Here is a 26,081-nt window from a genome sequence, read left to right as displayed (position 1 = left end):
GGGCTTTAAAAAAGTTACTGCAGCAATTGTTGAGCATACCTAAGAGAAAAAATAGAAAAATAGTAGAATTCAACAGTTATGAATTTAAAGAAGAAATACCAATCAAAAAAAAAAACATCCAGATGAAAATACAGAATCATGAGAGTAATATTATGGATCTTTTCTTTTTCTCCCCCTTTTCTCTCTTAGGAGCCTACACGAGCCAAGAGAGGCTCAAAGATGTTGATATCTCTTATTGCGACGGCAGCAACATAAGGGCATCCAAGGGCATCCATAGTTAACACAAAGCATACATTGCACAACTCGAGCAAAAACTGACCAGGAGGTTTCTCAGTCGCTGCATTTAAAACCACCCCATCAACGTGATCACTTTTTTGCTCGTTTGCTTCTTTTTCATCATCTTCTTCTGCCGCAAAACATGGACAAAACATGAGTTCATTCGTCACCACTAATGAGAGTCCCTCCAATCGTTTGAGTAGATCCACTAAAGTTGCGGTATCCTCATTCTTCTTTATATCCAAACCACTACGACTGCTTGCGTTTGTGGCTTTTATTCCATACTTTCTCATGGCACGCAACTCACGGCGAATGCGGGTTGGTACAAAATATTTCATTGGTATTTTCAGCACAGAATTATCAGGTCGACGTCGTCCATCTCCTGCGGGTATAATTAATCCGCCCACTGCCGCCACTACTTCACCACTGTGATATGATTTGCCTGCAAAAACACGACGAGTGACACCCTTTAAGAGGGATTGCAGCGATAAAAGAGCGGGAGTGTCTTCACCACTATTACTATTTTCACTTCCGCCTTCATCGGTATTATTATTATTATTATTATTATTATTATTATTATTATTATTATTATTATTATTATTATTATTATTATTATTATTATTATTATTATTATTATTATTATTATTATTGTTGTTGTTGTTGTTATTATCGTTGCGTCGTTCTCTAAAGTGAAGAATACTATCATTGATAGAGAAGAAGTATTCTGTTATACCAACATCATCATTTCTCATTCCCTTCTTTTCGGTGGCCGCTTTATTTTCTTCTACTTGTTGAGAATCAACGAGATGTGATGCTTCTTTTTGCCATAATTCTTCTTGTGTTCTCCGAATTTTTGGTTTACGACCCCGTCGTTTGGGTTGTTTTGGCAGTTGATCTTCTATCTCTTGTTTTTCGTCTTTTTTCTTATCATTTCCATTATGAACTTCCTTGACCTCAGCAGCTGAGTACCCATGTTCCTCTTCATTGGCGGTACTCACCCTATAGAGAAAAACATTTTCATGCGTTTCAAATCTCGTGTGTTTTCCAATTGCAGAAATGGGAATAGCAGCATCCCAGACTTGCCAAGATAGGAAAGGTACATTAAGAGGCCAATCAACAGACTCAGAGGTAAACGGAGTAAGAGAAGTTTGTGAACTGCCTCCACTGTTTCCACCATTATTATTACCCTTGTGGTTATTACTAATATTATTATTATTATTATTATTATTATTATTATTATTATTATTATTATTATTATTATTATTATTATTATATGTATATCCACCCTCAGAAGCGGAAACGGTAGAAGAAAGAGGGATAGTGGTGTTTCCATCCTCCTCCTCCTCCTCCTTTTTTAATACTATTGGGGTGGTCTCTACTGGAGATACTAACGGTGTTTGTTGGCTTGCACACATCGTGGATGGCAATAAGTCTTCAGACGTTAATGCAGAGGTACAACACACAGCCACCATGCGAACACGTTGTAAGCGTGGAGATTGACAAAAGGAACAGTGATCAATGCGTACAGGTCTTGGACTACCAATACTCCACGTCCCACATTGGGAACATTCCCATAACAACTGCATCTCACCATCCTCACTATTATTGTTACTATTATTACTACTACTACTACTACTACTACTACTACTACTACTACTACTACTATTATTATTATTATTATTATTATTATTATTATTATTATTATTATTATTATTATTATTATTATTATTATTATTATTATCATTATTATTTTTATTATTATTTTTATTATTATTATTATTATTAGGTGAAGAATAAGTATCATTGGATGTTGAAGGCAAAACAGATCTTTGCTCTTCTCCATGGTTTTTTTGAAACATCTTATTCTCACCATTATGTTCTACTAAACGAAGCGCATTTCCATTTCCATTTCCATTAAATGAATTTCTTTCGGATTGAAGATTAGTCCTACTACGTCTCTTCCTTGCAAGCTGTGGAAATGGCACAATACCGCCCATTCTATATTGTGTAAGGAGTTCTCCTTTTAATCCCACCCAAGGACTAGGTGTTAAACTATGTGCTTTACCATAAGACATTAATATTTCTTCTCCCTTATTAATAATTCTTCTAGAGACAAGAGCGGTATACGCCTCTCCACGTGGGGTAAATCGACTCTCTGCAGTAAGATTAGCAGCGAGTCCATCCACACCACGAGGATCATTCGCAAAACGGCCGTAGTTCCCTACAAACTCCGCATCCAATGCGAAATCATCACCAAGGGAACCAAACCCCATTGTGTATGTTCTGGAACTACAGGAAGTAGCAAATATTTCTATATATCCACTGTATGGTGTGACAACAACGTTAGATGGTATGGTTCGTCTAGCAAATAGACCTATTTGACCATAAGCTGGATGTCGTGGATCTGTCAGAACTCGAAGCTCAACATTCTGTTCTGGTAGATAAGAGGGAGGGGAGAAGTTCGGAACCACAGTAGAATCAATAAGAGAGTGTACATGGGCGAATACTTCCATGTAAAGAATCATACGATCGTGTTTGCTGATAGATGGATCAAAGGCAAGAAAATGCCGTGCGTGTTCACCCGCAGGAAATTTAAGAGATCGCCGTGCCGGTGCATAGCGAAGAGAGTGTGTGGATTCCATTCGTCTATAATAAATAATAAATAATAAATAATAAATAATAAATAATAAATAATAATAATAATAATAATAATAATAATAATAATAATAATAATAATAATAATAATAATAAAAGAAATAATAATAATGAAATAATAATAAACTGTGAGGATACAATATAATGGGTTTTTTTTTATCCTTTACTCGGTCTTAGCTATGTGGTCCCCACACAGCTTTGATCTTCAGATTCTCACCGTTATTACGAAATAAAAGGTGCAAACAAAGAAACAGAAAAAAAATTGAATCAGCAGCAGAAAAAAAACAGCGTATATATAGATATAGATATATAGTTAAATATCTCACTTATCCCATAAGAAGTATATAATGAGATGGAAGGCGTAAACTTAATTGGGACGCACAACATTTTAACCGAGAGAGACCACCACAAACACCATCACCACCACAACTAGTACCGTCATTCACTTACTCACTCAAGTATTCCTCCCTTCTTTCTCCAGTCCAATCTTTTCAATTCTTTTTTTTTTGTTTTTCCACACAACACCTGTTTAAAAACAACAATCACAATCAAAAGGACAATTGGGTGTTGTACCTGCCTTTGGATTAGATGAAGTGATCTTCTGCAGTTCATCCATACTGATAATACGATGTACACCTTCACGCTGCAGAACATCTCCTGAGATCTCTGCACTTGTTGTTGTTTTGGACTTTTCCTCACGACCTTTCCGCCGCTGCGAGGGAAAATCAAAGAAGGCGGCATCACTCAAATCAAGTGTTTTCTCCGGTGCACGATAAAGACCATCACTACGGGGTTTAGCCGGTGTATTATTATTAGTCTTACTGCTCCGTTTAGATTCCATCTTGCTGTTCTTTGTGTGGTTATCGCCGTCTGGTTTCTTTGCTTTGCGGATAACTCCAAAGATCTCTGCAATATCGGCTTCTTCTTTAGGGTTTATTACAACAGTTGCAGACTTTCTTCGCTCGGCTGCTGCGGTGGTAATACCTTTCACGGTAGTACCATCCTGCTGTTGTGGCGGCTTCTTTGCCTTTCTCTTCATAGGGAGAGCTTTTCAGATAGGCAGATAGAAATAAAAATAAAAGAGGTATACAGCGAAAAGTATTCTTTTTGTAAATGAGAAAAAAAAGTATATATGTATAGAAAATAACGAACCTCTACTTCTTCTTCTTTTCCATTCGGTCATTGAGATACTTCGTTTTGTTCTTTTTTTACCCCCTCTTTCTGTCACATTTACCTTTCCTTGACGGATGTTTCACCAAAGTATTTGTTAGCTCATTCCCGGTGAGGAGCGAACCTTTTTCCCTCGTCTTTTGAGGTTGGGGGTTGAAAGATAAATGGTCTCTTACCCCGTATTCCTCACACCACAATCAAAGAAAAAAAAAACAATCACAGAACACATGAATAATAATAAAACCCCCAGACAAACAAAGAAAAAATAACAAGGACAAACCCGAATTGTTTGGGTATCATAATACCCACGCTTATCTCTCACTCTTTTTTTTTTCTCTTTCTTGCAGTTCCTTTCTTTTATGTATACACACATACAGACACATAAATTCATCGTCTTATTTTTATTCCAGTCCCGTACTCTCAGAATACTGCCCTACCGATACCATTTCTCTAAAAAATACAGATATATTTCCTATAAAAAGAGCTATGCATTTTTTCTTCCCTTAGCCCTCCCTTCGTTTAACTACTTTTTACATCCTTTTCCAATACAACTCCCTTTTCTCTGGGGTGATTTACTTAATTTACGAATTCCATCACTTTCCCTGTAAAGGGAGCACCCGCCATTGTCTTCTCAATCTCCTCCACTGTACGAGGAACCACTGTCATATTCAACGCCCCTTTTTCCGTGATGAGTACATCACTCTCAATCCTCACTCCACCAAAGTTCCATAAACTGCGTAGTTTCCCCTCATTAAGATGAGGCTTAAACTCTGGATTTTCAAATGCATCTGTGAGGAGGGCGTGGTTAATATAACATCCTGGTTCCACGGTCAGATATAATCCCTTTTCCAATACACGAGCCGTACGTAATTTACAGCAATCACTTGCAGTGGGTCTTGCTGGGGATTCATCTGTATAGCCACCCACATCATGTACATCCATTCCAAGTAAATGACCGAGACCGTGTGGTTGAAAGAGACCCATCAGTTCTTTTCCCATTATGGTATCCACATCACCGCGGAGGATATCAGCCTGTACAAGGTGTTCACACATCTTACGAAGAGCCAATTTATGCATATCCACCCAATTTACACCAGGTTTCAACTGTTTCAATACGGCATTATGAGCATCCAAGACGGCGTTATATATCGTTCGTTGCATATCTGTAAATCTGCCATTAACAGGAAAAGAACACGTAATATCACTTGCATAACCTGCATAGTGTCCTCCCATATCCAGCAGTGCCATAGTTCCATCTTCAACAGGTGCATCATTGTTTGGATAGTGGAGAACAGCACCGTGGTGACCAGTACCACAGATACACGTATACGCCACTTTGCGGCATCCACCATGATAATAGACATAATGCAAAAAGGTAGACTCCAGATGATGTTGCGACATACCAGGTTTGCAGTGCTGCATAACGTGAATATGGGCATCACTGGATACCTTGCATACATAACGAAGAAGTTCCACTTCAAGATCAGTCTTGTAGCAACGTTGATGGGTTAATGTCTTAAACAACCACGACTTTGAGACTTGTAACTTTGACCCGGCTGGAAGTTGTGCTGTTAACACGTTGATACCACTGTCTGTGTTTACACCATCGAGTACCTCAACGGTGTGTATACCCTTCGATGTGAGTACGGCCTCCAGCTCATCTGTGTAGTACACTTCTTCCACTTGCGTTGCTGCCTGTACGTTCGCTGGTGTTGGCAATTCCCCCATCCACACCGCGTATGATTTGGGATAACGGGGAATAAAGAGAAGTCCCGTTCCATCGCTGAGCACCGCACCGAAACTGTCAGGAATATCACAACCAAAGAGATATGCGAAATAACTCTCCTGCCAGAAGAGATGATTCACATCGGTGGAGTTTATGGGTACTTCTGAGGCTCCTTGAAGAAAGGCCGCATGTGTGGAGTCCATACTTTTTCGCATGGATGCACCGAGACGTTGGCGCTGCTCACGATACATTTCACGCTTTACCTTAAAAGGATACGCCGTGTTTCCGGTGTGATGGTTTTTGTTCATATTTTCTTTTTCTTTTTTTCTTCTTCTTTATTCCTTTATTGTTTTTTTTTTTTTTTCACTTTACGTTTTTTTTTTTTCCTACTGGCTACTCTTTGCTATCAGCGTTATATAGAAATATCTATATATATATATATATATATATTTTTTTTTTTGGCTTCTTGTCCACTATACCAATGCTCTCGGTAAAGCGAATAAAAAATATTGTTTTTGTCTTTCTTTCTTTTTCGCTTTTGTTCACACCACCATAAAAAGGAAAAGAAAGTCCCATTTCAAATAAAGAGTCACAAGAACAACAAAAAAAACGAATGTACATATATATAATTGGAAAACCAATAAAGGAAAAGACTACTACTTCTAGTATCTAAAGGTATTAATATTTGCTCTCCTCCTCATGTATATCCCCATAACTTAAAAAAGCATGTACGAATAGAAAATTTGCGTCATTCCAAGAATGCACCTCATTAAAGAAATATTTCCTATGAAGAGAAAAAAAACGAAAAAAACGGCAGCATATGCTAAACCTGGCAAGCAGAAAAAAAGAAAAAGAAACTGTTTCCCCTAACCTCGTTGTAAATGTTTGAAGAACAAGTATTTCCGAGAGTAGATAAAGCACACAGTTCATGGCGAATCGCAATTATCTGCCTTGCATGGGAATATCTACCAGATTCCCCCCTTGCTCCCATTGTTAGTTGATGGGAACAATACCGTACTCATGCATGCGTGAGGTAATATCAAGGCGCTGGAATGTAAATCCATTACTTTCACACCAGGAGTGGATATGCATATCAATACTCTTTTGCCCTATATCCGTGAAAGCCCCATTCCCCACTGTTATAAAGCAAACTTCTGGGTTATGTATAACCGATATATACTTGGTAATACTAGAAATATTCGCCCTTAGGCCATCAACATAAAGTGGAATGTGAGGTTGTCGCTTTATTGCGTAGATGAGGGATGAGGGATTCTGTACAATACAATCCCCACTTTCATTCTCAAACTGTACTGAAAAGACAGAACCGTAAATTGGAGAAATACACCGCAGTCGACGAAAGTCTACTCCCACCTTTCGAAGTTCATCCTGTACAAATGCAAAAAGAGATCCTGTCGTAAAGGCATCAAATGCGGCATCATGTTCCTTCATACTAAGCTCTCCAGCGTGGTTGACAAAGAATGCGTCGAGAGAAACTTCTACTTTAGTGTCATTTTGACTCTTGAAAAGGGTATAAACCTTCATTAAAGGACCTGTGACGTTAGGAATATGCTGTAATGATGGGACACAACACAAGGTTCGTGTATCGTAAAACAGAGGAAACATTTCTCGTACAACGAGTTTAAATTCCCTTTCAATCCTTGGTGGTTCACTATGCATGGCGCAACAAAGAAATGCCAAATCTGATAATCCATTATGTATAATCAGTGGTTTCCTTTTACGGCGTGTGGCATTCACCAAAGCTTCCAACACGCGTGCCCCGAAAAAACGTTGATCACAAGCAAGTAAATCTTCATTAGAACTTTTCTTTGCGTTAGAGACAGGCGAAGACTTTGCAAGACATCTCCCTGTTTTTCGTAATCCCAACGCACGTAGAAGATCACACAGTTTCGCATTATCTTGTGATTTAAGAAAAGGAAAATCTATTGGGATCGTATCCCCCACCGCCCCTGTACGCACAAAGTTCACAACGCGGGAGTACTGTAAAGAGAGTTTCATCTGTCCATCTGAATAGGGAAGGGAATCTATCCACCCCCTCAGTGATTCTAATGCCTCATCCATTATTGAGATACTTCTTGTATTTGAAGTCCCACGTTGTACGGCAGTTCGTGCGGCGGCGTAATCTTCCAATGGGAGAAGTGGAAGACTTTCTCCAATCCACTTATTCCAGTCCATATTGTTCTTTTGCAGAAATGCCACAGCTTCTGCAGAGAGCACCACATTCTGGTCCACCTCATTGCTACGAACGGCGGGAAATAAATAACAGCAGTAGTTACGAGCACACAAGTGACGTGCCCCACTCTCAATATGATCTTTCCATCTTTCAACCATCCCAATAGCCTCACGCACCTCATCTTCAGCTAGAAACGAAAAGAGACGATCGTACAAACAAGTTTCACTCGTTGTGGCAGATACTTGCTGTACTTCACGTAGAATTTCCTGTAGTTTTTGAAGATCCTCCGCAGTGACCGCCCCATTCTGGGCGATGGAGTAAACTATTAACCCAAGTGATTTCGTTGCCGGTTCCACTGCACGAAACGACTTGGCCTCTTGTATCATCACTTCACGATAACTTGCAGACGCACACAATGGAGTTGAGTGAGACATTGCAGTTCCAACATGATTAGGGGAATGAGAAGAGACAGTCGTGTCGTCTAATAAGGCATCACCGCGAAATATACTAATTCCCAATTGTATAGGACTATAAAGACGTGCGGCTCGTAATTTCTCCGCACAGGCATTCTCGGGTGAGGTTAAATAGTCCGTATCTGTTTTGCGGTCAATGCCAGTAAACTCAAGATCAATAGCAATATAACTTGCGTCATGGAGATCCTGCACAAAACCCGGGAAAACTTCAGCAAAGTTTTTTACTGTTATGGACTTCATCCACTTACTTCTATTTTATTTTTTAGTTATTTTTTATTTATTATTTTCGTTATATATATATATATATATATATATATGTTTTATCCTTTAATTTCAAAAATGATGAGGACCACAGATAGTGATAGGGTACATCAAACAAATGCACACACAAAAATAAAGAAAAGAAAAAAAGAAAAAGAAAGAAACATATAAATCCTTTACTAACATTATTATTGTTATTCCCATTGAAAGAAGATAAATCAATCGACACATACACAGAAGAAAAACAAAACAAACCCCATATGGGCCGTGAATCGTAAAGAAACCAGTACATCCCACTTCCCCACCCCCTCAACTACACGGACAGACCAACAGGGAAAATAATAATAATAATAATAATAATAATAATAATAATAATAATAACTAAAACATCTAAACCGATAACGATGAGCACACAATCCGGCGAGAAGGGAAGTAAGTCAATATACACACCAGACTGATCAATCCTCCTTCCCTCAACTCTGTAACACCCCAACTCCCCCAAATACATATACAAACATAACTGCATTAGTCATTAATTTTTTCTTTTGTTATTGCCCTTTTTTTTTCTTCCTATCCTTGTAGTGATGCTCTCCCACTACAACAACATCACCTTTTACCGGATGGTAATAGAAAGGAAGCGCTTTAACAACACATCCACCATTATTCACGCACTATACTTCCAAATACATCATTATTCTCCATTTCTTTTTTGATTGGAATGCTTTGATATTATTATTATTATTATTATTATTATTATTATTATTATTATTATTATTATTATTATTATTATTATTATTATTATTATACAGACGACAGCAGCAACAGTAGTAGTAACAAGAAATAACATCGATAAAGAGATAAGCAAAGAGAAAAAAAAGTGTGAAGGACACCAGTAAAACAAGCACACTCAGAATAAAAAAAAAGAAAGAGAAAAACGAAAAAGAACCGTAAGTGTGTGTGTGTGTGTGTGTGTGCTTTTCCTTTGCATTATTAGATCACATTACAGCACCTTTTCTGATGATGTTTTGCCTCTTTGAGTTGCGTCATCCCACGTTCTAGATTACGATTATATTGTTCAATATTCTCCTGAACCTTTATTAGTCGATCATGCTGGTCATTCACGAGAAAGTAAAGATCGCTGAATAAGTTAAGGAGATCTTGCATTTCCTGTTCCAGTTCGAGTACGGCATTTCGTGTTTGCATCACCCGCTCTAACTCATCTCGTGCTAAGAAAAACAACCGACCCTCATTTCCAGTCGCTAACACCTGTTGTGCAAGTTCTCTGAGTTGCGACTCCTCCACTACAGAAGAGTTATCCATGCTATTTTGATTATCACCGCTATTGTTGTGTGTTAACATAAAACGTGCCTTAATACGTCTAGCAGTAGATTCAACTAATTTTTCTTCGTGTCTTTTTTGCACCATCCAGATATTACGTACTTCTCTCATCAGTTGATGTTCCATAAATGAGGCAATATTGTACCGCATGCGAAGTTCTGCTGTATTTATCGATGGAATACCTTTAACAAGTTCCCGTTCTCTTTCCTTTGTTTTGCGATCATATGTAATAATCTTTTCACGACAGGAATGACACAAGAGATTTATTTTTTCCATCGTATCATGCACAACTTCTCGCTTTTCGATAGTACTATCAATAAGACGTGCATTGTGCAGTAGTGCTACTGTTGTCATGAGTTGCCGTATATCATCAAGGGTGGAGAATACAGATTTTGTTTCTTCATTAATAGGAAGTCTCGTCCTGCTACTTTCTGTATTACTTTTTAGAGTTTTATGGTACTTGCGATTCCCACTAAAGGAGAGAAACTCTGACATGCGGTCACATGCCATTAGGCTATCGGCCTCTATTAAAAGCGAACTTCTCTTTCCCTCTTTTTTTTTCGTTATTGTTATTATTTGTTGTTGTACAGCGCACAGAGTGTTGAGAAATAATAGAAAGAAGAGAAATAGAAACAAGTGAATTAAATAAAAATAAACACACACACACAGACACAAACACAGACACAATAAGTATATAAATTAATATGTATTTCAGGTAGAGTGCATTGATGCAGCAGTTGGGTTGGATATCGGTCCTCATTTTCTTGTTTCTTCATTTTGCTTTGCTTTTCTATCTCGACTACGTTTCTCATTTTAATTTGCACCAATTTCACTGATGCCAATATCTTTTTTTTTTTTTCGTTATTATTTTTTTCTTCTCCTTTTAGTCGATTCCATCATATATATATATATGCCTCGTTCCTTTTCTTTTCTTTCTTTCTTTTTCCTTCTCCCCTTCCTCCTCCTCCTTCTTTCTTTCTTCTTTGTTTTTGATATTCTCCTTATTGAATGCCGTAGACGTGATACAAACGAGTCCTGAGCTGTTCACTGTAGTTCCCCAGCTGTTGTTGCCAGCGTCCACCACTGTGGGTCTTTGCCGCCGCGAGTAAATCTCCCATCGCCCGCTTTAAATCCGGCGAGGCGGTGGCTATAGAAAGGGCGAGATCAAAGAAAAGATGTAAGAAATTAACTACCAGTGGGATTTGCTGTTGTACTGCGATGAGAAATCCCCGCACTGCCTGTTCCTTGTATGGAGCCTCCCGCACATTCCGCATGCACGCACAGAACGGCTCTGCGAAGAGACTGACAGGACAGCCGGATTGCGTTTCCACACCGGGTGATGTGTAGAGAATGAGACCAAGACAAATACACAAGTTTTCCGCCATATTTCGCATCTCCGCGGTTTGTGGGGCAGTACTTAAGAGACGGGCAACGGCCGCAAACACCTGCGGCAGTCCATTAGCGGCATCCAACACCGGCAGGTTATTCATATCCATCTGATTCTCCAGCAGATTACAGAGAAACCAGGCCACATTGCTGATCACGCGATATGTGGATTCATTCAAGTGGGCGAGATTCTCCAGTGAGGCCTTTACGACTTCCACCAACACCGCCTGCACACTGCCAGGGGAACTCTTTGCCAAATCACCGAGAAGTGAAAATCCACTTTGGCGAATCTCCGCGTCCTCGTCCCGGACGGTCTGCAGTACTGTAGAGACAAATGGGGGTTGACACTGCAGGACGAGTGGCTCCAAGTTCGATCCCATCGCATCAAACAAACCAGAGAGTAAATCCGAAGCAGTGACGAGAAATTCATACTCCGGTGGTTCTTGATTCATCCGCTGCGCCTCCGCACGTGCCTGAACATGTGTGACGAGTAAACAGTACGAGCGTTCAAAGATGTCCTTCGCTAATGTTGGCTGTAATGCAGGTCCCAAGGCTCGACACACACTTGACATGCATTTAAAGAAGGAAAAAAGTAAAGGGCTGTCGTTAGGTGTACTGCTCCAAATCTCTCCAAGAGGGGCCATTAACATTTCCACAGTATCTGGACTGGTGCGTAACGGTTCTCCAATTTCTTCACAAATGGTTTCCAATGTTTCAAAGAGTAAAACACGATTTTTAAGTTGATACCCACGTAGACATTTTACCACACAATCAACAATTAGAGAAATATCATTATTTAATTCTCCTTCCGTACAAAGAAGAATAGTTTTCTGTAATGCCGCCGTAGCACCTTCCTGCATAAGTTTAGAAGGACTCTGCATTTTTTGAAGAATGCATCTTAAAAAGGTTTGAAGTTTTTCAGGTACAGATACAACGTATTTCCCAATCTGTGTCATGGTCCAGAGAGAAATACTTCCCACCAAAAAATGTACAGAAGGATCTGAAAGTAATTGTAAAAGTCGAGTGCTGATATCAGGTAAATAAGGTGACATGGAGTCAAAACATCCATCCATAATAGCTCCTAAAGCTAAAATAGCGGCTTCTAACTCTTTCCATGAACTGCTTGGTTGCATCATACCATCAATAACTCCTAAAACAGTAAAAATAATTTTATCACCATAGTGTTCAGCAATGGAGTCAAGTGTTAAGGCTGAAACACGTCGTAAATTCCATTCTTCAACTTCTCCATCCTCATCATCACCATCATCGTTATCATCATCATCGCCTGCACCAGTACTATTAACACGTGCTTGATAGTGACGTGGTCGAATATCATCTATCTTGTCAGGTACATTCCAATCTTCAGCACTTGCTTGTAACATACCAATTTCCATTTCAGAGTACACCATTGATCGAATTAGTAACGGTATAACACTCTCAAGTATGGGTTCCACAAGAATGGCAAATCTTGGGAAACACAAAACCCCACGCCAAAATTCAGTTGCCTCAATACGTAATTCTTCATCACTTCCATCAGCTGACGCGGTTGCCATGGACATAAGGTTTGTTATTTTATGAAATAATTCATCCGAGATAAGATCATGATATCCAAGTGAAAGAACAATACATTTTACACACTTAGTCGCCAATTGTTTAGAAGATGGATTTTGTAGATTCATAAAACACGCTTCAATAACATTCAGTACATGAGGTCGCATACTACTGTATGAGAAACTACTGTAATCAATCCCCGCCTGCTCCAATATAACTGAAATAGAATCAAACGCTTTCAGTTGCACTTCATTCCCTTCCCGTCCTGCTGGAGAAGACTTTAAATACGGCAGAACCGCCGTAACCACAACTCCCGTTATCTGCCGCATATCCAACAACTGAACGCAGTCATCCACAATCTGCGAAAGTGCCCGCATCGCCCCATGCACGGCGTGTAATTCCCCATGTCGTGTGGTGAGAATATCTGTGAGGGACTTCACGACGGGCTCCACCGGCCAGTAGTTCTCCCGCACCGCCAAACTGATAATCGTGCACGCCACGCCGCGAATACTGCTCTCCGTGTCCAAGACCGCCCGCTCCAACACGGACACCTGCAGGGCGGTGTTGTGGACGCAGGCGGGGTGGGCGAGGTGGTTCTTCAGGACATAACCGACGAGTTGCCGGCCGCGCGTGGGGACGGCGGTGTTTGTGAGAAGTTCCGCGCAGGCCGCGAAGAAGACGTCCGGCTGTTGTTTGAGTTGCTGCAGTTGTGCCTCGCCGTTGTGGCGGGTGTCGGGGTTTGGGTCGGCCGCCGCCGCGAGGGCCTGGAGGATGGCCTCGCCCACGTTACTCATATCAATCCCTCCATTGGGAAATAATAATGAGGGGATATATATATATATATATATATATATATATATATATATAGAGAGAGAGAGAGAGAGAGAGAGAAAGAGAAAGAGAAATAGAAATAGAAAGAGAGAGAAAATGGTATGAGGACAGGGCAAGTAAATCAGCAATGAAGCAGGAAGAAGATGGATGGGAAGAATCCAAATTAATAATAATAATAATAATAATAATAATAAAAAACCAGAGGAGGGAAAATAAGAAGAATGAAAAATTGCATAAACACTGAGAAGGCAAACCAATACTGCCTCAGTTAAATGAGAGAGAACAGTAAAAATAAGAATAACAACAAATAAACAGTTATTCTGACTCTTTCATATTTCCCAAGAATTGCCTTGTTGCTGAGTAGAGAAAAAAAAAGATACAGACAAAATGACAACTCGTTTCCATTCGAATGCAGCTGCATGATATAATATATTATAATACGATACTTCATGAAGTCCTTTTATCTATTTTTTCAATAAATATTCAATAAAAACCAACAAAAGAGAAGTATATTAGGACAAAATTGAATGGAGATATACAGTTAAACAAGAAATAAAAGAAATCAACAAACGCAAAGACAAGTAAAAAAAAAGTGGATGAAAAATAAATAAGAAAAAAACACAATCCACGCAGATACAGACAGAGCGATAAAAATAAAAAAAATCACTCCTTTGATCATAAACAAAAACACATGCTTCTTAAAAAAAAAACACAGAAGGTGCAAATTCAAAAAAGTTTAGCGTTAGTGTATCTCCGCAATAAAGACCAGAAAAAGTGGATAAATGGACACCTTAAAAAGCAAATAAATAAATAAATAAATAAATAAAAACTCTCACGCTTGCATATAGGCACACCCACAAATATAGGATGTAATATTGGCATGAAACGGGGAACACAACTTTATCCTTATGATGGAGATTCACATGAGCCTTCCAGCCCCTTTTCTCTTTCCTTATTTCCAATCATAGTTTTTTTTTTCCATAGCCTTTCACAATTTACTTCCACGTTCCACGTCAGAAAAAAAATACAGTTTGCTCAACAAACAAACACACCCACAAAAAAAAAAAATAGAGTCTCACAAGGTTATGAAGAAAAACAAATGTCAAAGCCTCCACAGATAACTTAATTTCGAAGAATGTGAAAAAAAAGAAAAGCTAAATATAGCAAGTAGCTTTATGTAAGACATATATATATGTATATACAGGTTTAAAAACCCTTTACCCAATGAGGCCCCCCCCTTCTTTTGTCTTTCTCTCTCTCTCTCTCTCTATTTCCTCCTCCATGCATTTAAATACACAGAGAAATATTTACTGCCTTTGGTTACTTATTACCGTTTACAAAAAGATCCAAAAGCATTATATCCTTCCCTCTCAGGCCCCACACCGTCATCTGAAGAATCTGCGGTACTGATAGCCCTCAAATCCTTTTTTTTTTTTTTTTGATATTTCAGCGATAACTGACTTTGTTCGTCTGCTTTAGAGAATCGGAGTGAAATAGGCTCCTTTCTAGCGGCCCTGCACTGTTCAGAGTTCCTCTCCGTACTATTCGGCGGCGTTGGTGACCTACTATGATTGCTTTTCATGTTATTATCAACAAACCGCTTGTTTCGCCAGGTTCCAGCGATTATTTGGGTCTTTTCCAACATACCATCAAGCAGCGTTTTCCATCCCGCATCCGGTTCTTTGCCAAAGATGTCCTTTCCATTCCATGGCAGTGGTGTATCCCGCACTTCCTTCATAATCTCGAAATATAGCGATCCATTAAAAGGGGCCACGCCCACCAACATAAGATATAACGTAATACCAAGTGACCAGACATCAGAGAGAAATGGGTCTGGAGCGTCACATGAAGAGGTTTCAAACACCTCTGGAGCTGTATAGAAAATTGTACCGCCATGAAAATGAGATGTTAATGAATTTCGTCTGTCATTACCCCGTGGTGCTTTTAATATTTCGCTGACGCCGAAATCGGAAATACACACACGGTTATCATAACCACGTAGAATGTTATCCGGTTTGATATCATGATGTAGCACGCTATGCCTATGCAGATAATCTAATCCGCTTAAAAGTTGTCGAAAGCATAGAGTGCATAATGGCTGAGACAATGGTCCACAACCCACTAGTTTACCATTTCTTGCAACAGTTTTCAATAATTCAGAATTTTGTAATTCTTTTTTCTCACTCAAACACCATTCTTCAACATGTACAATAGAACCATATGCCATGTATTCCATGACGAGGTAAAGTGAATCTGAGTTAGGATCATTAATTACCTCCAGTAAAGAAACACAATTACGATGACGAACCTTTTTCATGACTTCTATTTCGTGATTAAGAATATTATCATAGGCTGGTCTTCCCATTTTAACCTTTTTTTAGGAATAATTTTAATAGCCACTCTCTCCCTAGCTTCATGATTTATTCCCAACTGCACCTTTCCAATATGCCCCACGTCCAATAAAGGACTGAAGGGAATAATAATTGATAACTTTGTTACCGTCTTCATCTACACCTCTCACCACCGTAGATGTCTCTCGAACAGGTGCACACTCCACAATCTGCAAACTAACTGTTGCCCCTAAACGTACAACATCCATTTCTCTTCGGGCGGGCAACGTCCTGGCCCATAATGGGGAAATATCAAGAGCCTTGCGCATCTCCTCAAACAATTTAACAAGAAAGATAGCCATATCGTCTAGTTCCCATATTACTTTGTTTTCGAGTAGTTTTTGAAGATCTTCATCTAAATAATTGCTGTCAATTACAGTTTCAACACCTTAAAAACTCATAACTTCCATGTATTTGTTTATGGCGGCACTCACTTCATGCAGTTCATCAGAATCGGACAGTGCGCTATTGCTCTCCGCCATTGGAAGAATATTCTGTGCCGTGTTTATTTCCCTTAATGAAAATTTAAAAGAAGAAGAGGAAGAGAAGGAATAAATAAGAATGAACTATTTTTTTTTAATTTTAGTTGGGATGCCATTTATCAAGACATATAAGAATTTAAAAGGAATCATCCATCACAACCGTTAATTCCAATATAATAAATTTTCACTGTTTATAATTTATCACAACTACTGACGAAAAGAAAAAAAAAAGGTGGCGAAAATCTCTTTTAACCCGTCCCCCATCTGCCCCGCCCACTGCACAGATACAAAGAGAAAGAGAGAAAAAAACACAGATTATCTGGACCTTCAAAAAACAAAAAAAAACTCAAACTTTGCGTTGACCCTCATAATGGAAAAATAATAAAGATAATACGTCTATCATTCCTCTCGCAAACTCCTCTCTCAAGGCAACAACAAACAAACAAACAAACAAAAAACAAGCAAACAAGCAAACAAGAAGAATAAAAGAATAAGAATATGAATCAAGTTTTCTTATCATCATTGCCAGAGGCACCGCTATCGCTATGTTCCTTCGACGTTGTTCTTGCTGTTGTTGTTGTGTTATCCCCGGCATCCCATTCCGCATCCACACACACTCTGTAAGCCGCACTAAACTTCCCTTGAAGGTAAACATTATCATTCTCCTTCGCTATAGCAAAGAGACGTTTAAATCGCCAATGGGCCTCTTGACGGTCCTTTTCATCTCTTAAAGGAACCTCCAATGCGGTGTTTAGTCCAAGAACCCGCAACGCCTCTGAAGAAGACATTATTCCTCTTTGACTGCTCCCAACAGTTGTGTTTGTGGAGGATGTTCCTCCTCCTCCCGCCGCCTCTTCTTCTTCTCGTAGTTTTCGCGCCTCTTGACTGTGGGCCACGACAAAGGCCTGAAATAACAAAACACCACCCGCAATAATGAGACGAGCCAATTGTGGATGAATGCAGAGCACACGTGTGGGCTTTAGTGCTAATGTGTGTTTAGATCGAAGTAGCAGGGTGGGGCGCAGCAGCAATACAGCACGCCGCATTGTTTTTTTTTTTTCGTTTGTTTGTTTCTTCTTCTTCTGAATTATGATAACGAAAGAACAATTACAGTTGCGGTGTCAAGGAAAGGAATAAATAATGGAAAAAAAAACGGAAAAAAAAATTCCAGGGACGAAATTTTGGAGGTTATCACTCAATTTTATATCCAAGTGAAACACAAAACAACGAAAAAGAAAAGAAAACACATAAATAGAAAGAGAGAGATAGAGATATGTATACAGATACACAAACCATAATTCATGACATGATGTCTTGCCCCCCATTATTCCAAACATGGTCTCATCACATTATGACAGTTTACCCAATTTCCGAAACGAGGCGATTTCTCTGATGTTTTCTAACATTACGCCATTCCTCAAACTCTGCCTCACTCATTTTTAGTAAAGGACCAGTTACAGACTTCTTCATACGCACAGGATCATAATTAGGACTTGAAAGCGAACGATGCGTCTCTGCATAGAGTGATCGAATACGATCAATGTTCTCTTCTGTCATTTTGTACACCGCAGGCGATGCACGCACCTTTGCTAAAGCCACATCTCGTGTTGCACAATACCGCCGTTCCGCTCGAATGAGTCGATGTGTGATATATCGATAAACTTCATGCAAGAAAGGCAAAGTACGACGCTGCGGTAGTGGGGCCTCACGGATAAAGCGAACAAAGCGCTCCTCCCAATACGCTAATTCATCCATAGCATCTGTAAATTCACCAACCGGGTCAAACCCCTCACGTGGGGCGAACATTTTCTTTTCCCATGCCTTTAATTTAGCCCCACCATCCTTTACACGATCCTCCTCTACTTCTTTTTGGGTCCATACGGGATTGGCTGTGTTAATAGCCCGTTCCGGCCACGGGTCATCGCCAATAACTTCCTCTAATGGAATTAAACGATTAAGCGAAAAGTCTGGTGGAAATGGAATATACTTCGCTGCGTGATCTTTACTACTTGGGGGTTTATGTCCGTACTCCTCTTCATACATGCGTTCCTGTGTTCGCTTATAGACAAAATCAACATCTGGTTTCTGTCCCATATCACGGAGTTTTAATGCCTCATGTAAGACATCGCCAAGTATGGAGTCTACAGTTCTTTTACGACGATTCCGTCGACGATTTACGGCTGAGGCAATTGGATCAATCTCATCTGGTAGGGAATTACTCTCATCTTTACTTGCCTGTTTGTGTTTCTGTTTTTCCTCTTCTATAGTTTCCTTTTCTTCTCTCGCGTTCTTTTCCTTTTCTTCTTTTCGTTGTTGTTGTTGTTGCTCTTTCAGTGATTCCGCCACTGCCTGGAATGGGTCTTTTGCCCCGAGTGCATCATCGTCGGAGTATCCCGGTTTACTCTGCGATGTGAATAACAAACACGGCGTTGTGTGCAGAGGACGAGAGAAGGACAATGTGATTTGCTTTTGACAGCATATGAAAGCCAAACGACGCATCCTCTTCTTTTTTTTTTTGTGACAGTCTCTCTTTCCACGACTAACAGTCCCTACATAGCAATAAGATTCAAAAAAAAAGAAAGAAAGGGAATTAAGAGTAAAGTGCAAAGAAATAAATAAAAAAAACAAAGAGATGTTGTTGTTTTTTTTTCTCTTTTTCTTTATTCTGAAATTAACCACATGGGTGTATAAGTAGGATGAGAAGGTAAAAAATAATAATAATAATAAAACCAGAAGACAATCGATAGAAATATAAAAAATAGAAAATAAAAACATCTAACAATAATCCATTCCCAAAACAATAATAAAAAAAACCCCTCAGTTAATTTCCCCTTATCCCTCTTTCTGTCTGTTCATATTACAGTGCATAGCATTATCATTGTACTACAATCACACGCTACACACACACATCCTTTGTTTTCTTTGCTTTTCCTTTTCTCTTTTCTCTTTGCTGCAGCGCCTCACGAGCCTCTTTCCATCGCTTTACAATTGCACTATCCGCAGCGCAGAGTACGGCGTCGAGAAAGAAAACATGTGCCTCCAGTGCACGTATAACACGCTGTCTGTGTTCCTCAACTATTGTCACTTCACTTTTTTCTTTTTGTATTGGCAACAGGGAGTTTACCACCTTATTTGTATTTGGTATTGCAGCGTGGGAGATGAGAAACGCAACATGTGAGAGCCAAAGCAGATTTCTGCGATCTTTTGTTTTTCCAACAATATCAACATCTGCACTTGTACAATAGGAGGAAGAAGCAGCAGCAGCAGTGTGTTTAAGAAGTGATTGTATTTCACCATCTGCTTTATTTCCATTACTCGCATCATGTTTAAGGTGTTCTGCCACAGCATTCCATACGTGTTGAATCACATTATCTACAGTAGAGCAGGATTCGTTATTTCTGTTATTTCTATTCTCAACAAAGGCATTCACGGCATTAAGAATAGCCTCGCCCATTACTTCCAATAGTGTTATGCCATTCTCCTTTGTTAGTACATATTCTTCTTTTTCTTTTTCTTCTTCCTCTTTCTTATCTGGACCGCATGTATTTAGTTTCTTCTTCTCATCTTCACCACTAACTGCAGATGTTATATAAGAAACAGCAGATGTCTCAAGTGTACGTTGAAGCATTCCACACGGAAGACGAGGAGAGGTATTATTATTATTATTATTATTATTATTATTATTATTATTATTATTATTATTATTATTATTATTATTATTATTATTATTATTATTATTATTATTATTATTATTATTATTAACGTCATCATAATCATAATAACATCTCATTATCATTCTTAATTGTGCCACATCTGCAAGTTCAATTGTGTCTTGTTGTGCGGCGTGAAGCATCTCTTCGGCTATTCGCGGTGCCTCCAGCAGTTTTTCTCCATCGCCTGTAAACTGCAATACACCAGCGTTATGTTGTTTATTAGATCGTAATAGTGATAATGATGCTAATTGTTGTTGTTGTAATATCTGCAAAAATGGAGGAACCGCTTTCCTTTCTTCTACACCTAAAGGGGAATGCAGTACCTCTTCTTTTTGTTGTTGATAATAATAAGAATAATAAGAATCATTATGACGGCTTTCTTGTAACTTTTCCCATTCCTTCATCACTCGCCTTGTTTGTTTCGTAGGCATCATCGCAGAAAAAGAATAATCATTCCCGTTTTTACCAGTATTGTTGTTGTTTATATTATTATTATTATTATTATTATTATTATTATTATTATTATTATTATTATTATTATTATTATTATTATTATTATTATTATTATTATTATTATTATTATTATTTCCTCTTTCATATCCATTATGAACTGTGTGAGTCTCTCCAATCATATCAAGTTGTCCAAGTAGACTTTGCACCATAACTTCTCTGTTTGGTCTATTAGTAGGACTCTTCGCACATATCGTCATCCTTTCCACAAACTTCATGTCCAGTACTTTCTTTGCATATTCAACACTTTCTGAATTGTTCATGGTTTCGCAGCAATCACTCGAAACAATATCAACAAACGCCTCTGCCTCTTCTACCCGTTTTCGTTTAGAGATTGGAGAAGGATGACAATTATTATTATTATTATTATTATTATTATTATTATTATTATTATTATTATTATTATTATTATTATTATTATTATTATTATTATTATTATTATTATTATTATTGTTATTATTATTATTTTCTTCTTCTTCATCTACTTCTACTAACGAGTCTGACTGGTTTGTAATATCACGTAATAGTCTGCCAAGTATATCACATGTCCAGCCATCTAAATATAATGACTGCCGTGAGGACCAAACAAAATCACTGGGAATACACCACTGTAAAAAGAAGAGTGAATGGGTTATGAAATCACTCGATAGAAGTATTATAGTACACCAAGTGTAAGAAATCATAACTTCCTTTGGCTGTTGAATAAACCAATCCCATGCACGTTTGGATTGACTTGTGTTTCCTCTGCTACAAACAGAAGAAACTCGTTGAAGTTGTTCTCTTGATATTTTGAAATTAATAAGATGTGGAAATCCACAAAGTCGTACAGGGATTTCCTCATTGTTTTCCATCCCATCCTCTGATGTAAGCCGAACAAGAGATGGCAACATAGTTCCAGGCCTTCTTCTTCTTTGCATTTGAGTCTCTGTGGGAGAAAGTACAATAAGAATGATTTCAGGTTTTTCCAACGCCATACTCTTATTATTATTATTATTATTATTATTATTATTATTATTATTATTATTATTATTATTATCAATCGTATGAGGCGTATGACTCCTTTGAATTTCCGTTAAAGCCATCAACCACCATTGATGGGCATCATTCAACAAATCATCACTTACACAATACAAGTGATCCAAGTTAATGAGATATAAAGAAGAACTGTAAATATGATTAGAGGGACGCTGCAGAGAGGCATAGTAATATGTGCGTTTCTCCCTTAATCTTCCCTTTACCACATGCATAGAACTAAGAAGTCTGTGTTTTGTAGAGGGAGATGTGATTAACTCCTGTTTAAAGGCCTTAAAGAGGATTTCCTCTGATGTCTGCTGTTGTTTCGGATGTGCTTCTCCGTGTTCTGCACCACAGTTGTTTGTCTTCTCTGCACAGGCGTTTGAAGTCAACGACTCTGCCACTTGTGTTGTTGTAAATAACATCATTCCTCGCAGAGATGATAGTGACAGTGATGTTGTACTGGACATTTCGCTTTACTTTTCTTTTTTAATTTGTACTAATTCCCACATGATGTAAAGGAATATTTAGGAATATCAATATATATATATATATATATATATATATATATATATATATATATATATATATATATAGAGAGAGAGAGAGAGAGAAAGAGAAAAAAGAGAAAAAAGAGAAAAAAGAGAAAAAAACAATAAAAGGATACAAATAGAATAGATTGATATATACATATGCAGATAAAACATACAGATAAAAAAAAGAACGCAAGAGACTAAAAAATTTAAAAAAAGAAATCACTATACAAAAAAAAACACTTGATAAACAAATATATATGTGTAAGTATAGCGGAGATTTATCCCCCTTTACCCTCATCCGATAAAAAACAATCAAAAAAAACAATCAAAACTTCACGTTCCCTTACTACTGTTACAAAAAAACTAATCACTTAGTTAGAAGGGTGGAAGTAAAGATAAACTTCTTTTTTATTTTTCAATAACTCACATTTTCCATCACATTTAACCTTTTCTTTTTATTATTATTATTATTATTATTATTATTATTATTATTATATCCAGTGTAAATATCACTACAAAGTGTAACCAACTCCTCCATCACTTCTCTACTTACTTCAGGTGGATTCTCATGTTTCTCAGATGGAATAAATGGGACCGTGTCGAATTCCGTTATTCCAGTAAATCGCCGCCAATCATTTAATGTGTCAAATCCCACTGGAATTGTTTCCTCTGGTTCTAAACAGGAAACTACGGTTAGTGCAGCACCGCCACTCGCCACACAGTGCCGCCAGAGTTCACGTAAATGTCCCGTACTTCGATGCGAGCTGGCATGCGGTACACCACCAAATATAACATTATCTTTTATCCAACTCCGTAATTTATTTCCACTTCTCTGTGATGGGACTATGACGACTGGAGAGCGATGATGTAATGATTGTGAAATAGACGTACCACTTTCGTTACTTCTCGCATTGTGTAGTCTTTTTCGCTTTCGCTTCTTCTTGTTCTTCGTCATCACCTTCTGTCGTTGTGACTGTACCAGCACGACTATGATTAGACGACGGCAGTGTTAATACTTTTTTCTGTGGCTTACATTCTGAGTTATCACTCTGTGATCGGCATCGAAATAGCCGTCTCATATCGTTCAGAGAATCCCTTTCATACTCGCCACGAAGTTTTCGCAATCCTTCTTCTAAGAAAGAGTCATAACAGTCTTCTAGATAGAGCATATATAATTGATCATCCTCTGGGAGATTTCGCCGCCCCACTTGCCAGCAAAGTTCATTTAATTCCCTTAAATTGAGTTCATCCTCGCGCTTTAAAACTGTCATTTGTTTTTTTTTTTTGTTTTTTTTTTTTTTTTCGTTTCCCTTTTTTGTTGCTAAGAGGGAGCACAGTTCAGTCGTGTAACTAAGTGAAACGACAAATAAAAAGGAAAAAGAATACAAACTTCTCCAAAATTATTCCAAAGAAGTTTTGGAGCGAAATTTCTCTATCAAAATATGAAGAAGAAGGGAAAGGAACGAAGAATAAAAGTAAAGATAGAAAGACAGATAAGGATGCACACATAACTGATAAGACACAGTTTAAGTATATGTATAACACGATAATAAATTTTGAAAGTAGGTACACCACAGAAACGAGACGCCGAACACCAAACGAAAAAAAAAAATAACAATAATAATAACAACTTCCTCTCCATCATTTTTTTCCTTTTCTTTTTTCTTCTACACGAGAAGGGAAATTGGAAAGAGCGAAATAGTACAAAAAACAAAAAGAAAAAACAGGAAGAAATACCAACAAAGAAACGGCAGAAAAGAGAAGGGAATATAAAGAAGAAAAAGACCCCAACGTTCTCTTCTTATCATTGATATTATTTTTTTCTTTCTTGTGTGTGTGTGTGTTTCACCTTTTCTTTCCACTTTCTTGATCTATTCCTCATTTTTCTTCTTTGTTTCTTTTTTTCCTTCTTCTTTTTCTTCTCCTTTTAAAACATCCTCCGCATCAAAAGAAGGGTTTAAATCGTGCAAGTCGCCAAATAAACTTCGCCTTCGCCGATGGTTGCAGTGGACGCCGCATCCATGTTGTGACCGCCCCATTTCCCATCTGCATAATACTATCCGTTTTGTAAATCATCCACCGTGAAAGATGCGGAAGAGGCAATTTAATCCAATTTTCTCGTAAAAAGGGTGGAATGTGGTCTGCTCCCTTTTCACGATACTTAAAATGTCCCCACGTATCCCACGCATGTCCCTCAATATAACTATCTGGTGTACCAAAGTAGATGTACTCGCGAACAGATCCCATACGGCGAATCATCGCAGTAGGATCCTTATTCGTAATCATATCAGACATCAATACAATGGCAGGTTCGTATTTTTCTAATGCCACTTGATCTTTCATTTTTAAAATAGGATGTGGCTTAAACTCATCCTGTTTATGCGGAGGAATAACAAGAAGATAGGGATTTGTATTAGGCTTTTCATGAACGTGAATGATGGGTACGGGAATTTTCCCTGTTTTGTTTAGTAGGGCTCCAAACTTCCCTGTACGAGAACCCAAAAACAAAATAGGCGCTTTCTTTGCATCTGTATCTTCAATAAGTGAATGACGATAGGCAATATAATCCGCTGTATTTTCAATTAACTCCTTATTTGGAAGTGTGGATTGCGCCGTCACCATTAAAAGATACGCTAACGCATTAAAAGGTGTGTAATAGTTCCAGAAGAGACAATACCATTCTTCAAAACTCATCGCCGCTTCTTTACTTGCATTACAACGAGATAATGGAAGTCTTGAAATATCTTCTAATGAGGCAAAGAGACCTTGTTTCCACCAAAGCGGCTTCTTAAGCCCAAGTGCGTTTAAGGCCGTCTCATACGTTGGGAGATAGGAGGGATAAAAACAACGTTCAATCTCTGCATAATTGAGATTCTTTTCCTTTAAAAAGTGATTTCCAAGAAACTCCGCATACAACACCGCAATAGCCTGCAAATGACTATCTTTTCCCTTCTTGTCCGCCACCTGCAGCCGCTCACGAAGATTGTCAAAGCGTTCAGCCTCAAAACGTGGATTAAGAGATCCTGTTAGTTGTACAAATTTCGATTCCGCACTTTTACTATGAAAGCGATTTACCGGTGGGACTTCAAAGGTGTAGTTATTAATAGTTGCCACCTTCTGATAAATACTCCGTTCATCCTCAGAGGAGTACTGTATACCAAGCTTCGTAGCGGTTCCAAATGCACTTCTACTCCCAGAATCAGCAGTAGCTCTGCTATTACTATTACTATTATTATTATTATTATTATTATTATTATTATTATTATTATTATTATTATTACTTCTAGTATTATTGCTATTACTACTGTTGCTGCTGCTATTCGTACTACTGCTATTGGACATTAATTCAGTCTCTACTGATGGCAACAGGGAATATGTTTGTGTATGTTTGTATGTGTGTATGTGATACCGTAAGAGAAACAAATTAGAAAAAAAAAGAAAATACGGTATGGAACACGATAGAGATGCGTTACCGTATTTCTTTCCTTTGTTTATGTAGATATATATATATTCTCGTTATTTCCTTTCTCCCCCAACTAATGTCTTACTATAAGAAGTATTCCAATGAAAAAAACCAA

General features: G+C 38.2%; 13 protein-coding genes across 14 annotated transcripts; all 13 read right to left on the bottom strand.

Annotated features, from left to right (window-relative positions):
* Positions 1 to 185: 185 nt before the first annotated feature.
* On the bottom strand, positions 186 to 2,918 carry LSM04_007574 (uncharacterized protein; the record flags this gene model as incomplete). The annotated part of the gene is made up of 1 exon (XM_067335241.1): positions 186 to 2,918. The coding sequence occupies one exon, from the start codon at positions 2,916 to 2,918 to the stop codon at positions 186 to 188; it is 2,733 nt and encodes a 910-aa protein (XP_067195358.1).
* Positions 2,919 to 3,460: 542 nt separating this feature from the next.
* On the bottom strand, positions 3,461 to 3,970 carry LSM04_000871 (Protein of unknown function DUF1764; the record flags this gene model as incomplete). Its single annotated transcript, XM_067335240.1, has 1 exon — positions 3,461 to 3,970. The coding sequence occupies one exon, from the start codon at positions 3,968 to 3,970 to the stop codon at positions 3,461 to 3,463; it is 510 nt and encodes a 169-aa protein (XP_067194960.1).
* A 707-nt stretch (positions 3,971 to 4,677) lies between these two features.
* Positions 4,678 to 6,135, bottom strand: LSM04_008776 (Aminopeptidase P; the record flags this gene model as incomplete). Its single annotated transcript, XM_067335239.1, has 1 exon — positions 4,678 to 6,135. One exon carries the CDS (start codon positions 6,133 to 6,135, stop codon positions 4,678 to 4,680), a length of 1,458 nt encoding a protein of 485 aa, XP_067195436.1.
* A 685-nt stretch (positions 6,136 to 6,820) lies between these two features.
* Positions 6,821 to 8,731, bottom strand: LSM04_004583 (Ribonuclease CAF1; the record flags this gene model as incomplete). The annotated part of the gene is made up of 1 exon (XM_067335238.1): positions 6,821 to 8,731. One exon carries the CDS (start codon positions 8,729 to 8,731, stop codon positions 6,821 to 6,823), a length of 1,911 nt encoding a protein of 636 aa, XP_067195183.1.
* A 1,011-nt stretch (positions 8,732 to 9,742) lies between these two features.
* Positions 9,743 to 10,600, bottom strand: LSM04_006369 (uncharacterized protein; the record flags this gene model as incomplete). Its single annotated transcript, XM_067335237.1, has 1 exon — positions 9,743 to 10,600. One exon carries the CDS (start codon positions 10,598 to 10,600, stop codon positions 9,743 to 9,745), a length of 858 nt encoding a protein of 285 aa, XP_067195288.1.
* Positions 10,601 to 11,091: 491 nt separating this feature from the next.
* LSM04_003305 (uncharacterized protein) lies at positions 11,092 to 13,821 on the bottom strand (the record flags this gene model as incomplete). Its single annotated transcript, XM_067335236.1, has 1 exon — positions 11,092 to 13,821. The coding sequence occupies one exon, from the start codon at positions 13,819 to 13,821 to the stop codon at positions 11,092 to 11,094; it is 2,730 nt and encodes a 909-aa protein (XP_067195102.1).
* Positions 13,822 to 15,185: 1,364 nt separating this feature from the next.
* LSM04_005957 lies at positions 15,186 to 16,223 on the bottom strand (the record flags this gene model as incomplete). Of its 2 annotated transcripts, XM_067335234.1 has the most annotated exons (2): positions 15,448 to 15,458; positions 15,506 to 16,223. In XM_067335234.1, 2 exons carry the CDS (start codon positions 16,221 to 16,223, stop codon positions 15,448 to 15,450), a joined length of 729 nt encoding a protein of 242 aa, XP_067195264.1. The 2 variants fall into 2 exon arrangements, with proteins under 2 accessions (XP_067195265.1, XP_067195264.1); XM_067335235.1 differs by having other exon boundaries at positions 15,186 to 16,223.
* Positions 16,224 to 16,271: 48 nt separating this feature from the next.
* LSM04_008810 (uncharacterized protein) lies at positions 16,272 to 16,730 on the bottom strand (the record flags this gene model as incomplete). Its single annotated transcript, XM_067335232.1, has 2 exons — positions 16,272 to 16,603; positions 16,646 to 16,730. 2 exons carry the CDS (start codon positions 16,728 to 16,730, stop codon positions 16,272 to 16,274), a joined length of 417 nt encoding a protein of 138 aa, XP_067195441.1.
* Positions 16,731 to 17,233: 503 nt separating this feature from the next.
* On the bottom strand, positions 17,234 to 17,776 carry LSM04_003716 (uncharacterized protein; the record flags this gene model as incomplete). Its single annotated transcript, XM_067335231.1, has 1 exon — positions 17,234 to 17,776. One exon carries the CDS (start codon positions 17,774 to 17,776, stop codon positions 17,234 to 17,236), a length of 543 nt encoding a protein of 180 aa, XP_067195130.1.
* A 313-nt stretch (positions 17,777 to 18,089) lies between these two features.
* LSM04_006796 (uncharacterized protein) lies at positions 18,090 to 19,229 on the bottom strand (the record flags this gene model as incomplete). The annotated part of the gene is made up of 1 exon (XM_067335230.1): positions 18,090 to 19,229. The coding sequence occupies one exon, from the start codon at positions 19,227 to 19,229 to the stop codon at positions 18,090 to 18,092; it is 1,140 nt and encodes a 379-aa protein (XP_067195311.1).
* Positions 19,230 to 19,626: 397 nt separating this feature from the next.
* Positions 19,627 to 22,437, bottom strand: LSM04_008315 (uncharacterized protein; the record flags this gene model as incomplete). Its single annotated transcript, XM_067335229.1, has 1 exon — positions 19,627 to 22,437. The coding sequence occupies one exon, from the start codon at positions 22,435 to 22,437 to the stop codon at positions 19,627 to 19,629; it is 2,811 nt and encodes a 936-aa protein (XP_067195406.1).
* Positions 22,438 to 22,918: 481 nt separating this feature from the next.
* Positions 22,919 to 23,774, bottom strand: LSM04_008741 (uncharacterized protein; the record flags this gene model as incomplete). The annotated part of the gene is made up of 2 exons (XM_067335228.1): positions 22,919 to 23,333; positions 23,407 to 23,774. 2 exons carry the CDS (start codon positions 23,772 to 23,774, stop codon positions 22,919 to 22,921), a joined length of 783 nt encoding a protein of 260 aa, XP_067195432.1.
* A 673-nt stretch (positions 23,775 to 24,447) lies between these two features.
* LSM04_008251 (uncharacterized protein) lies at positions 24,448 to 25,845 on the bottom strand (the record flags this gene model as incomplete). Its single annotated transcript, XM_067335227.1, has 1 exon — positions 24,448 to 25,845. The coding sequence occupies one exon, from the start codon at positions 25,843 to 25,845 to the stop codon at positions 24,448 to 24,450; it is 1,398 nt and encodes a 465-aa protein (XP_067195399.1).
* Between the last annotated feature and the right edge of the window lie 236 nt (positions 25,846 to 26,081).

Source organism: Trypanosoma melophagium (genome assembly GCF_022059095.1).
Source record: "Trypanosoma melophagium isolate St. Kilda chromosome Unknown ctg1segment0, whole genome shotgun sequence".
In the NCBI taxonomy this organism is placed as follows: Eukaryota; Euglenozoa; class Kinetoplastea; order Trypanosomatida; family Trypanosomatidae; genus Trypanosoma; species Trypanosoma melophagium.
This window is presented reverse-complemented; position numbering and strand designations above follow the sequence as displayed.